General features: G+C 42.2%; 1 protein-coding gene across 3 annotated transcripts in view; it reads right to left on the reverse strand.

Annotated features, from left to right (window-relative positions):
* Positions 1 to 15,440, reverse strand: part of NRDE2 (NRDE-2, necessary for RNA interference, domain containing) — a 79,466-nt gene that overhangs the window by 11,410 nt on the left and 52,616 nt on the right. For all 3 annotated transcript variants that reach the window (XR_005293530.1, XM_038405590.2, XM_038405589.2), the window contains exons 10-11: positions 3,628 to 4,011; positions 1,327 to 2,255 (exon numbers count right to left, since the gene is read on the reverse strand). Coding sequence is in view for 2 of the 3 variants with exons in the window: in XM_038405590.2 (XP_038261518.1) it covers positions 1,327 to 2,255; positions 3,628 to 4,011 (1,313 nt within the window). In the remaining variant the exon portion in view is untranslated. The remainder of the gene's footprint in view (positions 1 to 1,326; positions 2,256 to 3,627; positions 4,012 to 15,440) is intronic.

Consider the following 15,440-nt stretch of genomic DNA (forward strand, 5'->3'; position numbering starts at 1 on the left):
AAATGAAATATTTTTGACACCATTTAAGAAGCAACACTGTAGTCAGCCTCAATCACCTGTAGGTGCAAGTTCCCATAACGAATCACAATGGAGTCTGGGGGGTGAATTAAAAGGCCAAAACAAAAACTTAATTAAGAATAGGTTTGTGTTCAACTAACAAGGCTGGGGGGTGCATTTAGCACATAAACTATACTAGCCTACAAAAAAAAAAAAAAAAGTTAGTGACCTTCGATTTTGCTAGCTCCTTCTCCGTTCTCTAGAAATTTCCCAAAATACCTCTTTAGCAAACCTGAAAGAGCAAGTAGAGTTTGTAGAGGCTAAAAAGAATCTTTAAAAAGACCAGAGATTTTATTTACTGAATTCCTCTTATTCCTCATTAGTGGGGGCATTCAACATATTTTATGCATAATTAATTAATAATTTGTATCTTTGTCCTGTAATAGTCAACTGGAATTTATACAAATGGATAATACAATCTGCACAAAGGTGTCTGGGTTAAAGACGACTTCACTCAGGAAAGAATGAAATACTGCAGGGAAAGTAATCTGACCGAAGGCAAAAGGCAAACACCGACAGCACAGAGCTGCAATCATCCATTTTTTAAAAGCTCGCAATATTCTGATCTCTTCTCCATTACAGCACCAGGTCTCCTTGATCTCCCTCTGCATGGCAGAGATACAGATTAAATCACTTAATGCGTTCAGATGATGTAAAATGAGCATTGTGGGCTTTTCATTTATTAAAACAGTCCAGCTAGCACACTAGGCAACTCTTTGCTCACTATCAAAGACCTGAGAATTGCCCCTGTCCTCTTTTAATGTCTGAAGGAAGAAGGCATGGGCTAGTCTCAAATTTCCACCAATGAGCAAAGATTAATTTGATATTTATGATAATTAGTCATCTGGTGATTTAAAGAGACTTCTTGTTACAACAGTCAAAATACAGTGTCCAGACTGCAACCAACAGGAAGTTCTAAATTGCAACATGCTGTCTTCCTTTACATTTTATCACAAAGTATTACAATTTATGACTTTATTATACTGACAGCTCAAGAACAAGACTGTCACTTGTGTGGTTTGAGAAATGTTTGAGGGCAATGTGATTCAACAGAAAAGCTATGGGACAAGAGTCAGGAGATTTACATTCTATTCATGATTCTGCCACTGATTCACTGAGAGATCTTGAACAAATACCCTCTCCAAACCTCAGTTTCTTCATCTGTAAAGTAAAGATAATGACAGTACCCACCCTCCTTGGTAAAGTGATTTGATAGCTACAGATGAAGAGTGAAGTGGAAAGTATTATTATTGTCTCAAGTTCTATTACCTCTGAACATTCTCGACAAGCTTCTTTCTCATCTCCTCTGCTTGGATTGCAAACAGCCACGGCTCTAGGGACTTAGCAGACCTTGTGACACTATCAAAAAATCTTCGTGCTTTGCTAGCATTGTGAGACTTGCTTTGGATCTGGATATATGACCTCCAAAGAGACTGGTTGCTAGGATACAGCTTCAAAGCTTCCGTTAGTGCCTCTCGCAGTGGATTTAAAGGGTAAATGCTAACTTTCATATGGTACCTGAGTAAATTTGTGTGCATGAGTGTGACTGCTTCAAGAGCAGTTGGGAAATTATGAATGCCAAGATTTTCTCCAATACTTTCAAACTTCCGTGAAGCAGAACCTTTAAGCTTTTCAGAAATATGTCTACATACTAATACAGCAGCATCAATCCCAACAGTCAAATACTGGAAAAGTGCATAACAACCAACTAAACTAACCAGTTGGTTAGAACTGCTGGCTTGATCCCAATTAAAGACTGGACTTTCATTTAAATAATCTTGCAACGCATGCTCATATGCCTTCCGAGCTTTCAAGATATTCACAGATAACACTTGCCCAGGATAAGGTACATATGGCCCACTTTCAGCCAGTTTGGTCAATATATGTACAGCACGTGACATAACAGTTTCCTCCAGACTCTCTAGTAGCTCCACTTCCAGTGAAGCATAAAGCAGGCTCAGATTACAGAGTTGGGTATTTCTCATTCCTTCAGTTCCTGCCAAGCAAAGAGCTGTATCAAACACTTTTCTAGCATCTTCTGTGTTGCCAAGTAACCATTCCAAGTAGGCATACAGTTTCCAGAGGGAAAGGTTGTTTCGGTTTTCAGATGCCTTAAGGAGATTCTTGGCTAGTTTTTTGCTTTTCTTTCCCTGTGACTTCAGTTTCTTCTTGTTTTTTGCTTGGAGACACTGACCAACCTGCATGGAAAATTGACAGAACAAAATTTGGAGGAAAAAACAACAACAACAAAAAACAACCCATAGTTGTATTTGGGTTCATTATTCTATTTCTGTATTCTTTAGCATCACTAGCCCATTAAAGATTACTGAGTCAACAGCATTTCCCACAGGCACAACCTGGGAGGATGAGGGAGAAAAATGCCCTTACCACCTTAGCTTTGCTCTTATGCAAAAAAAATTAATCTGTTTCCCTCCCCATCCTGGGCCACCAGCCAGCTCATGTCATATGTCACTTATACTGCAGGGAGTGGTTGTAAGGAACAGAGAATCAGCAAAGAGAAACTGAGGCCTTCTCCACACCAGGATTTTTAGCCACCAGTACACTGCTGCAAGCCTCTACTGTAGACTCAGTGTGTGAGTGTAAACCCATTACTTACCAATGTGCTTTACTATGGTTCAAAACTGTGATAAGATGTACCAATGCATCATACCTACAGCTAGGGATCTTCACTGGTGAAGCTACACCAAAGGCTAAAAACCCCTTTGTAGGCCTAAAAAAGACTGAATCCTTTGCCAAGTGTCAGATCTGTTTGCTGCAGGTGAATACCACTCCCTATCAAGCTGCCTTCACATGCATTCCACACATATTAGTGTTTCATGACAGGCAATTTGGGGAGACTTTGCAAAGTGCTGAAAATCTTATTACAATTTAATGCAAAGAAACTCTCACTTTCCTCTGCCCCAGTATTCTTTGTCAACCTCTCAAAAATATACTCAATTTATATAGGTTCATCATTCTTATTGACACATTTTTTACTCTTATTATAAGTTTAAAGGGGGTTGTAAAATTATTATTTTTTACTTTGAATAAACTAGTAGAATTAAAACTGAATTACATGATCACATTCTACTTTTCTACTATTTTTTCAACAACGTAAAGTGAGTAGCGAGTTTCCTTGTAAAGTACTCAGGTACCACATCACTCAGGCACTCAGCTAAGTATTATACAAAATGCCTTGGTAGATTAGACTTCATAGGAGCTCTTGCCTCTCTAATTGTGCATCTTGTATAACCACCACTTATGGACTATCTCTAGCATACACGAAGTATTACACAATAATAGACAATGTAACATGTAGCTAAGAATATAGAAAAATTATACTATTTTTCAAAGAATAATATGTTATTGTGTAATTATTATAGACAACTGTGATACATATGCATAAGTGAATGGAGTTAAAGCTGAGTACACCACCTTAACTATAGCTTTTCCTGACATTTGAGTGCTCAACCTTCACTTTATCTTAATGTTGCTTATTTTAATGGTATAAAAATATACACAATAAAACTATAAGCCACACTGAGAGACAGTGCACAAATACTTAATTACCTTTGAGATTTCATATTGTAGCCAACAGACTGAAAGGTTTGACTTTTCCTTTCCTGAAAATAACGGCAATATTAAATGAAAGACATTCTGTATGAACTCCTCTCCTTCCTTACTGTGTCCTATGTGCTGTCTCCCTCTGGTCATTGTGTCCATATGGCCAATACTATTGACTCCAGAAAGCAGCAAGTCAAAAGAAGTCAGTGGCCTTTCAGACTGCCCAGTGTCAAAGATGTTGTTCTCATCCATCGCGATATAGAGATTTGAAGGAAAGAGACTACACCCACATGGAATTCCCAAGAATTGCAGAAATGAGTACAGCAGCTGAAACTGAAGATCTGGACTAGAAAGTCTGATTAAAGATGGTCCAAGATCATCAAACAATACCTAGAAAAAGGAATAAAACAGTTAATTTAATTATAATTCAACCAAATAAGTCTATAATTTATCAAGCATCTTTCCGAGTTAAATGAAGATTTTCAAAAATGAATATGAAATGGTGATGGAACTTGATTCGAATTAAGAAAAACAAGGCAAATTAGACGAGTATAATAGCTCCCTTCCAGAGAAGACTGCTGACCCAATCTGCAGATAATAGACTTCTACAGTTCTGGATTAGTGAAAAGAGTGCAGGGGAGGGGGGGGGGAAAAGAGAGCACAAATAACTCGAGCTCCTTCCCTCTCCTGGTACAATTCCAAAGGCAGCCAAAATGCTACAGACAGCTCTCTTTGAGAACGGGGCTGACTAGTAAAGATAGCAGCTCTACACTCCTCAACATATGCACATGACCAAGGGGACTGGGGACATGGAGTGTTGCTAGTACCCGGAGGCAAGTGCTGAGGGAGGCGAGTGCAGCAGCCTTTAAAGAAAAATGTATGGTATTATGACTGCTGCTAGTGAGCAAACTGCTTCCAGCACTCATGGAGCTATTATGTCTTCTTCTTCCCTAGGCAGGCAAAGAGCCTCCCAGCCACTATTGCTTAGTGCTTTGTCTCTGCATACCTGCACACCAAGGAGCAGAAGAATGGTATTAACAAGGCAATGGCCAAATTCACTGTCTATTTAGAACCCTTTGGGCAACAGTAAAATTGCCAAAATTACATCAATTTCATGCTGCTTGAAAAAGCAATGCATGACAAAGAGGCAGGCACTCAGCTATTCACAAGGAATGAGAACACAACTGGAAGAATGGTAAAGAGGCTGTGGGAGAGGCAGAGTAATGGACACCCCCTCCACTTCTTACAGCAGTTAGGGAGGTCTGGAAAGGAGAAAAGAGACAGAAAGATTACTTACCTGTACAGTAATTGGAGTTCTTCAAGGTGTTTCATCCCTATGGGTGCTCCATGTGAGGATTTGCATGTGCCCCATGCACTCTTGATCAGAGATTTTTATCATCAGTGCATGGGTCCACGCTTGCACCCTACACATTCTCATGCTCTTATATAAGGGTACAAGGAGGGGTGGACCCACACCACTCCAGTTCCTTTTCAACCACAAAGTCCAAAACAGAGGGGAAGGAGAGTGGGTAGTGGAGCACCCATGTGGACAAAACATCTCAAAGCACTCCACTTACTGTACAAGATAATACATACAAGCTTATGCTCAAATAAATTTGTTAGTCTCTAAGGTGCCACAAGTACTCCTTTTCTTTTTGCGAATACAGACTAACACGGCTGCTACTCTGAAACCTGTACAAGATAAGTAATCCCTTCTTCATATTTTTGTCCCGATGGGTGTTCCATGTCAGAAGATTCCAGAGCAGTACCCCAATTAAGGAGGAGGGTGCTGAGGAGACAAATTCACTACAGATCATTGATGAGTTTGTTCTAAGGCCTCATCAGTTCTAGAAGCACATGCAATAACATAGTGCTACAATATAGCATGTGCACCGAAGACCAGGTGGCTGCCTTGTAAATATGTGAGATGGATATGTTCTTCAGTAAGGCCACTGGGGTGCACTCAGCCCTGATGGAATGGGTAATCACCCTTGGTGGAGGATGCACCCCAAAGGCTTTGTAACAGGTCAAAATATATCTCAAAAATCCATTTGAACAGACTGAGTGGAAATTGGATACTCTTTCATTCTTTCTCCATGGGAAATAAAGGGTCTGAAGGAAGCCCTGAAGGGCTTAGTCCTATTGAGGTAAAAAGCAAGGGCTCTCCTTACATCAAGTGTGCAGAGACTAACTTCCTCTCTCAAGAAGCGAGGCTTGAGGAAAACACCAGGAGACATTCTGATTAATGTGAAATTCTGATGAAACTTTAGGTAGGAAGCAAGGATGGGGATGCAAGGTCACTTTGCTGTGACAGAATACTGCACAACGGCTCGGCCATAAGATCTCCTAGTTCTCTTACCCCTCTGGCCAGGAAAATGGCTATTAGGAATGTGGTCTTAAAGTATATATGAAATGGAAACAGCTCCCCATAGGTTCAAATGGGGATTTTCTCAGGACATTGAGGACTAAGTTGAAATCCCATGGAGGAGTAGGTTCTTAGACAGGAGGAAAAAGGTTAAACAGACCCTTAATTAATCATGCAGTCATTGGGTGAGCAAACACTGAAAACCCTCATGGGGGGGGGGTAAAAGGCTCTACAGGTGAATATTAATTGAGCTCAGTGATAAACCCATGATTTTACATTTAGCAGGTAACAGAGAACATGCATGAGGAGCAACTTGAGAGAAGATATGGACAGTTGAGAACACCACCCTTGGAAATGTTTCCACTTCTGCAGGTAACTTATCCTTGTGGTGGGTTGTCTACTGTTCAGCAATATTGTTTGAACTTCTGGGGGGCAATCCTGTTCTATACTAGATAGCCATTGAGGAGCCAGTCCTTGAGTATAAGTGATGAGAGATTGGGGTGGGTCATGGTGCCAGATTCCTGGGTCAGAATATTCACTGGTCAGAGGAAGGCTAAGAGGCAGTCGCAGGTAACAGGTGCACCAGATCTGGGAGTCATACCTGTCTTGGCCATGATGGCGCTGTAAGGATGGTCCCCAATCTCTCTTTTTTCAATTTATTCAGGAGCTTGAGAAGCAATGGCATGGGAGGAGGGATTAAGCATTTAACAGAATGTAAGGCCAAGGGGTAAGGAAGGTGCCTCTCAGTGAGTTGCAACCATGCCTTCCCCTCCAGCAGAAGCACCGGTATTTTGTGTTGAATGGTGTTGTGAAGAGATCGATCTCTGGGAAGCCGTAGGTGTGACAAATATGCTGAAATACTGCATTGCTCAACTCCCATGCAAGGTCTTGACAGAAATGCCTACTCATAGAGTCCACTGTGGTGTTCTGTGGCTCTGGCAGATAAACTGCTGAGATCTCTATGTGACAGGATATGCACCAACTCCATAATTTTATGGATTCTAACTATGAGGACTGGGATCTTGCTTCTCCTTGACAATCATTATACTGTAGACCCATTGTCCAGCATTACTCTGACCAAGTGGCCTCTGATGTTGGATAGGAAGTGATGGCATGCATACTGGACTGCTCTGAGATGGAGAATGTTGATATGGGGAGACATCTGCTGGAGAGTTCATTTGCCTTGGGGTGTGAAGTCTCAGAAATGGATGCCCCAGCTGATCAGGGAAGCATCCGTGGTGGTGATCTTTGTGGAGGCAGGATAAGAGAATGCAACTCCCACACAGACCTTCTGATGATCCTTCCAGCAGTTGAAGGAGTCAAGGACACTCTGACACCTGCTTGGACAGTTTATGCTTATTAGGGGTGTAGACAGCCCTGAGGCAGGCTTGAGGACATCAGAAATCTTATGAATGTACAGGCTGCCATGTGCCCTAGGAGTTGAAAACAAGCCCTTGCTGTTGTTTGTGGGCTCTGCTGTACCGTGGAAATGAAATCATAGATAACCTGTATGTAGACTGGTTTCAGAGTAGCATCTGTGTTAGTTTGTATCCGCAAAAAGAAAAGGAGTCTCTAAGGTGCCACAAGTACTAACAAATTTATCTGAGCATAAGCTTTCGTGAGCTACAGCTCACTTCATCAGATGCATGCAGTGGAAAATACAGTGGGGAGATTTTATATACACAGAGAATATGAAACAATGGGTATTACCATAAACACTGTAACGAGAGCAGTGTGTATGGTAACACCCATTGTTTCATGTTCTCTGTGTATATAAAATCTCCCCACTGTATTTTCCACTGCATGCAGCTGATTAAGACAGCTTTAGCTCACGAAAGCTTATGCTCAAATAAATTTGTTAGTCTCTAAGGTGCCACAAGTACTCCTTTTCTTTTTTATGTGGACTGGTGCCCTCTGGAGTTTTTGGAGTTTAGAGCAGCTCCCATGAGAGGACGAAGGTGATCAAAGTCCTGAGGTGCAGAATCAGTCTCCACCCTTCTCTTTTCTTGGGAATCAAGACATACCTGAAATAAAAACCTTTACTCACAAAGTCCAGTGGAACAGATCTGATTACCCCTAGGAAGAGGAGTTATTGTACCTCCTCTCTTAAAAGGCCCTCTTGAGAAGGGTCCTTGAAAAGGAATGAGGAGGGAGGCATAGAATAGCCTGTCGAAACCATCTCTAGGATCCTTCTCTCCAAGGTAATGAACTCCCAGGAAGGTAGAAAATGGGAGAGAGATTCCCCTAGGAAAATGGAGGAGGAGTTAATGCAGCACATGATCTGGAAAGGGGATTTGTGACCCTTGACCAGTGAGTCAAAACAACTCCTTAGAAGCAGTTACCGAGTGCAACATCACCTTGGAGGTTGGTCCTTTCTTAGGAAATCTGGGCCTCTTTCTGGGTGGTTTGGTTGGCTTCACGGAGGTTTGATAGAGAACGAGGTGAGACCACTGAGCTATCTGCACCTTGCTGTATTTAATTTTTGTCACAGGTGTGTCAATACCAAGAAATCACAAGGTCACCTGGAATCTTCGAGTGAGTAGAGGGATCCATCCACGGCAACACTGAAGAGCTTAGTCCCTTCAAAGAAAATGTCTTCCACAGTGTTTTGTACTTTCTGGGAAAGGCCAGAGGATTGCAGTCATGAGGCTCAACGCATGACTTTGGACAGTTATCATGGAGCGTGAAGCTGTGTCAGCTGCATTGAGTAAGACCTAAAGGAAATCATTAGCAATCGTCCAGCCGGCTGTTATCAGAGTTTGCAACTGCTCCATCTGGTCTTGTATAAGAACGGCCATACTGGGTCAGACCAAAGGTCCATCTAGCCCAGTATCCTGTCTTCTGACAGTGGTTAATGCCAGGTGCCCCAAAGGGAATGAACAGATAATCACCAAGTGATCAACCCCCTGTTGCCTATTCCCAACTTCTGGCAAATCGAGGCTAAGGACACCACCTCTGCCCATCCTGGCTAACACCCATTGATGGACCTATTCTCCATGAACATATCTAGTTCTTTTTGAACCCTTATAGTCTTGGCCTTCAGAACATCCTCTGGCAAGGAGTTCCACAGTATGCAGTGTAGCTGTAGCTGTGACAGACCCAGGATATTGGAAAGACAAGATGAGTGAGGTAATATCTTTTATTGGACCTTCTGTTGGTTAGAGAGAAGCTTCTGAGCCACTCAGATCTCAATAAAATGAGAACATTTGGAGTAATCTGGAGCGAAGGCATATTTTGCCATTGAGGCATGATAGTTGGCAACTCTGATTGTAGAGCAGCTGAGGAAAAGCTTTTGTGGCTGAGACGGTCCGGGTGCTTCAGCTTCTTGTCAGAAGCAACTGATCTAGACCAATATAGTCTGTTTCTTTCCTTGACAGCAACTACAACCACAATTAGGGACAGGATGGGAGAACTCCAAACTCTTGGCAGGAATATAGAACTTTTTAATCAGCCCACTTAAAAGTGGGTGGTATGGTTGCTGGTGTTAGCCACACCATGCAGGTTAGTGACAAGAAAGCATTGTTCCTTAGTAAGGCAATCTTGCCCTGGGGAGAAGTGTGTTGGATGTCCAGCAGGGAATGCTGAGGTTCTTTTATCTCCTCCAGCAGAATTTGTAAGGCCTCTGAAATCCTTTTCAGAAAGTCCTGAAAGGCCTTGAAGTCATCAGAGTAGGAGGGCTGGGGGAAGAGCATAACAGCTTCATCTCTTGAGGAGGATTTGTAAGAAGGTGATGTCTCCTCCTCTATACCTAGGTTCTGCTCCTCTGAAGGAACTTCCCGAGGAAAAATCAGAGAATTAGAAGGGACCTCAAGAAGTCTTCTAATCCAGTCTCCTGCACTCAAGGCAGGACTAAGTATTATCTAGACCATCCCTGATATGTATTGTCTAACCTCCTCTTAAAAATCTCCAATGATGGAAATTCCACAACCTCCCTAAGCAAATTGTTCCAGTGCTTAACCACACTAACAGTTAAGAAGTTTTTCCTAATGTCCAACCTAAACAGCCACGGTTGCAATTTAAGCTCATTGTTCCTTGTTCTATCCTCAGAGGTTAAATAGAACAATTTTTCTCCCTCCTCCTTGTAACAGCCTTTTATGTAGTTGAAAACTTATGTCCCCTCTCAGTCTTCTCTTTGTCAGACTAAACAAACCCAATTTTTTCAATCTTCCCTCATAGGCCATGTTTTCTAGACCTTCAATCATTTTTGTTGCTCTTCTCTGGATTTTCTCCAATTTGTCCCATCTTTCCTGAAATGTGGCATGCAGAACCGGCCACAATACTCCAGTTGAAGCCTAATCAGCACTGAGTAGAGCAGAAGAATTACTTCTTGTGTCTTGCTTACAACACTCCTGCTAATATATCCCAGAATGATGTTTGCTTTTTTTGCAACAGTGTTACACTGTTGACTCATATTTAGCTTGTGATCCACTACAACCCCCAGATCCCTTTCCGCAGTACTCCTTCCTAGGCAATCATTTCCCATTTTGTATGTGTGCAACTGATTGTTCCTTCTTAAGTAGAGTACTTTGCATTTATCCTTATTAAATTTCATCCTATTTACTTCAGACCATTTCTCCAGTTTGTCCAGATAATTTTGAACTTAAATCCTACCCTCCCACCACTTGCAACCCCTCCCAGCTTGGTACCATCTGCAAACTTTGTAAGTGTATTCTCTATACCATTATCTAAATCATTGATGAAGATATTGAACAGAACCAGACCCAGAACTGGTCCCTGCAGGACCCCACTGGATATGCCCTTCCAGCTTGACTGTAAAACACTGATAACTACTCTCTTGGAATGGTTTTCCAACCAGTTATACACCCAGCTAATAGTAGCTCCATCTAGGTTGTATTTCCCTAGTTTATGAGAACATCATGCAAGACAGTATCAAAAGCCTTACTAAAGTCAAGATGTACCACATCTACCACTTCCCTGCACCCCCATACACAAGGCTTGTTACCCTGTCAAAGAAAGCTATTAGATTGGTTTGATATGATTTATCCTTGACAAATCCATGCTGACTGTTACTTATCACCTTATTATCTTCTAGGTGTCTGCAAAGTGATTGCTTACTTATTTGCTCCATATTTCCAGGACTGAAGTTAGGCTGACTGGTCTGTAATTCTCTGGGTTGCCCTTATTCCCCTTTTTATAGATTGGCACTATATTTGCCCTCTGCCAATCCTCCAGAATCTCTCCCATCTTCCATGATTTTTTGAAGATAATCGCTAATGGCTCAAATATCTCCTCAGTTAGCTCCTTGAGTATTCTAGGATGTATTTCATCAGGCCCTGGTGAGACTTGAAAACATCTAACTTATCTAAGTAATTTTTAACTTGTTCTTTCCCTACTTTAGCCTCAGATCCTACCTCATTTTCACTAGCATTCATTAAGTTAGATGTCCAATTGCTACCAAACTTTTTGGTGGAAACAAACAAAAAAGTCATTTAGCACTTCTACCATTTTCTATTATTGTTTTTCCTCTTCATTCAGTAACAGGCCTATCCTGTCCTTGGTCATCTTCTTGCTTCTAATATATTTGCAGAAAGTTTTCTTGTTACCCTTTATAATTTAATTTTGTTTTATGCCTTGGCCTTTCTAATTTTATTCCTCCATATTTGTGTTATTTGTTTATATTCATCCTTTGTAATTTAACCTAGTTTCCACTTTTTCTAGGACTCTTTTTTGAATTTCAGATCATTGAAGATCTCCTGATTAAGCCAGGATGGTCTCTTACAATACTTCCTATCTTTCCTACGCAGTGGGATAGTTTGCTCTTGAGCCCTTAATAATGGCAGTTTTTCAAAGAGACTTCTTGAACTGTTTTTCCCTTAGACTTGCTTCCCAAGGGGTCTTACCTACCAACTCCCTGAATTTGCTAAAGTCTACCTTCTTGAAATACATGGCCTTTATTGTGCTGTCTTCCCTCCTATCATTCCTTAGAATCATGAACTGTATCAATTCATGATCACTTTCATCCAAGCTGCCTTCCACCTTCAAATTTTCAACCAGCTCTTCCCTATTTGTCACAATCAAATCTAGAATCGTCTCTCCCCTAGTGGTTTTCTCCACCTTCTGGAATAAAAAATGGTCTCCAGTACATTCCAAGAACTTGTTGGAAATCTGTACTTTCCTGTGTTATTTTCCCAACAGATGTTTGGGTAGTTGAAGTCCCCCATCACCACCAAGTCCTCTGCTTTGGATGATTTTGTTAGTTTATTTAAAAAAAAAAAAAAAAAAAAAAAAAAAAAAGCCTCATTCACCTTCTCTTCCTGGTTAGGTGGTCTGTAGTAGATCCCTATCACGACATGACCCTTGTTTTTACCCCTTTTATTTTTACCCAGAAACTTTCAACAAGTCTGTCTCCTATTTCCATCTCAACCTCAGTCCAAGTGTATACATTTTTGATTTATAAGGCAACACCCTCCTCCCTTTTTTCCCTGCCTGTCCTTCCTGAGCAAGCTGTACCTTTCTATACCAATATTCCAGTCATGTGTATTAGAATCATAGAATATTAGGGTTGGAAGAGACCTCAGGAGGTCATCTAGTCCAATCCCCTGCTCAAAGCAGGACCAACACCAACTAAATCATCCCAGCCAAGGCTTTGTCAAGCCAGGCCTTAAAAACCTCTAAGGATGGAGATTCCAACACCTCTCTAGGCAAACCATTCCAGTGTTTCACCACACTCCTAGTGAAATAGTGTTTCCTAATATCCAACCTAGACCTCCTGCACTGCAACTGGAGACCATTGCTCCTTGTTTGGTCATCTGCCACCACTGAGAATGGCCGAGCTCCATCCTCTTTGGAACCCCCCTTCAGATACTTGAAGGCTGCTATCAAATCCCCCTTCACTCTTCTCTTCTGCAGAATAAATAACCCCAGTTCCCTCAGCCTTTCCTCATAAGTCATGTGCCTCAGCCCTCTAATAATTTTCATTGCCCTCCGCTGGACTCTCTCCAATTTGTCCACATCCCTTCTGTAGTCGGGGGGGAGGAGGGGGGGGACCAAAACTGGATGCAATCCAGTGTGGCCTTACTAGTGTCGAATAGAGGGGAATAATCACTTCCCTCGATCTGCTGGCAATGCTCCTACTAATACAGCCCAATGTGCCGTTGGTCTTCTTGGCAACAAGGGAATACTGCTGACTCATATCCAGCTTCTCATCCACTGTAATCCCCAGGTCCTTTTCTGCAGAACTTCTTCTTAGCCAGTCGGTCCCCAGCCTGTAGCAGTGCATGGGATTCTTCCTTCCTAAGTGCAAGACTCTGCACTTTTCCTTGTTGAACCTCAGCAGATTTCTTTTTGTATTATCTCACCAAATCTCTGTGATGCCAATTATGTCATAGTTGTGTTTATTAACTAGCTTTTCCAGTTCTTCCTGCTTATTCCCCTTACTTCTCACATTAGTATATAGACTTCTAAGATACTGATCTGATTTCCCCCCTATGTTCTCCCTTGTTTCTCCTTTATCCCTGCTATAATGGCCCATGCTCCTTCCAGTGTCTGACCCTTCTCCCAAGTCTCCAGAGGATACATAGGTGCTGGTGTTCTTGGTGAGACCTCAGGGTGCACTTCAAGGGAAGAAGGCTGAAAGGTGGTGGAATTCTAGACAAACACAGCTGAGCCCAAGAAAGTGTCCTTACCCATGTCTAGTGGATGAGCAACAGTTGTCAGTACTGGGAGTCATTTTAGTACCAGAGGGCAAGAAAGGACTGGCAACTGTATCAGTAAGGACAGCCAAGCCTTCAAAGAAGGGTACAGTGGTATAGTACCAGACAGTAATGTCAATATGGGTGGGAAATCCCTCTCAGTAGCCCTGAGCAGAGGTGATTTGGGCTTTTCCAGGATTCAAAGGTCTTCATTAAAATGAGGATCCTGGATGGTACCAGAGAATCTGGGTACTGTTCTTCAGGAGTCATCATGTCGAGAGATACCTGGAATGGTACCAAAGTACGGGCCATGCGCTCTTTCTCGTGGCCTGAGCAGAGTGATGCCAAGGACGATGACTAAATCCCAAGTCTTCAAGGAATCCTTTTGTTTAGAAGGCTCCTATTCCGGTACCAACACTGGTATTGCACAAGGCTTCTCAGTAAGCATTATGAAGATGTACTGGGATTTCAGTATCAGAGGAGGGAAAAGCCTTAATGGTACCCATATTGGGACACAAAAAGTCTCCTTGTTCCCTAATTAGAGGGTGACTTTCCCCCTTCTCTTGGAATCTCTCTCAGGAAAATGGGGTCTCTTCTTATCAGATGTTCCTGAAGACTCTGAAGGCTCCCCTTCCAGGTCTTTGGTTACCAGAGCAGAGGCTTTGGAAGCCACTGAAACATTCTGAGCAGTTGAGGCAGATGAACAATAGGGGGGGACTTGGATCCTGCAAGTCTCAGGGAATATTCTATAAGAAGCAGTTTCAATCAACCCTCCCTCAGCTTTCTGGATATGCTGCTGATTGGATGCTACACATGGAGGGGACATGCGCCTCTTCAAGGCAGCTGGAATGCCCCTTGCTGACAGGGAAGGACCTGTGGCAGATCTGGCAAGGTTTGAAGCCCAGGATCTTTGGCATAATCTATGAAGAAAGGCCGCAGATGGAGAGGGGCTGAGTGGAATGGGCAAAAGAAACCTGAGACACAAAGACACCCCCCTCCCAAAAAAGCACAAAGCTGTGCTAAATTAAACAAGAAAATAATCAAATAAACAAAAAGTAATATAAACAAACAAAGAAAAAGTCAGCAAGTTGGGTCAGCTAGCTACTGGACACAGTGACGCTCCATCTCAAGCCACAGGTGGTTGAGAAGGAACTGCAGTGGCAGAGCATCTGCCCCTTCCTATATACTCTCATACCAAAGCAAGGAGGATATGTAGGGAGCAGGCATGGAATCACAGACACTACTGACAAAAATCTCCTGACATGAAGAACCAATAGCGAGGATAATTTGAAGAAATGTATTTTCCCTTACAGCAGCAGAAGTTTAAAATTTGTAAGACTCCTACTAGCGAGAGGTTGCTATAAAGGTGGAAGCCCTCAAGCAGGGGTCGAAGTCTCAGCACCTTCTTCCTTTCAAGCACATGAAGCGACAAGGGTACTGAGCTCATAAGCAGAGTATGGCCTCTAGACCTAGCTGAGAAGCACTTTTCCACCCTCCCATCCTTGTCTTTTGCATCTTCCTTTGTTACCCAGGGTTTTCTGGACCCACAGCAGGGGCACCTTAACTATTTCACTCCAGGCGGTGTCAGGAATAAATCAATAGGAAGACAGCAAATCCATCTGATAAGATTAAGGCAAGTAAGCATGTTCTATCTAAAACCTGCAGCTTATTAGATTTAAGCACACACAGACATAAGCAATAGGTTTAGCACATCCCAGATATTTACCTAATATCTGGTACATTATTAAGTAATTAACTGCAGGTTCGCAGTTGCCAGTTGCTCACCCACCGGGGAGAAAAAG

The sequence above is a fragment of the Dermochelys coriacea genome, chromosome 6 (assembly GCF_009764565.3).
Source record: "Dermochelys coriacea isolate rDerCor1 chromosome 6, rDerCor1.pri.v4, whole genome shotgun sequence".
Taxonomy (NCBI): domain Eukaryota; kingdom Metazoa; phylum Chordata; order Testudines; family Dermochelyidae; genus Dermochelys; species Dermochelys coriacea.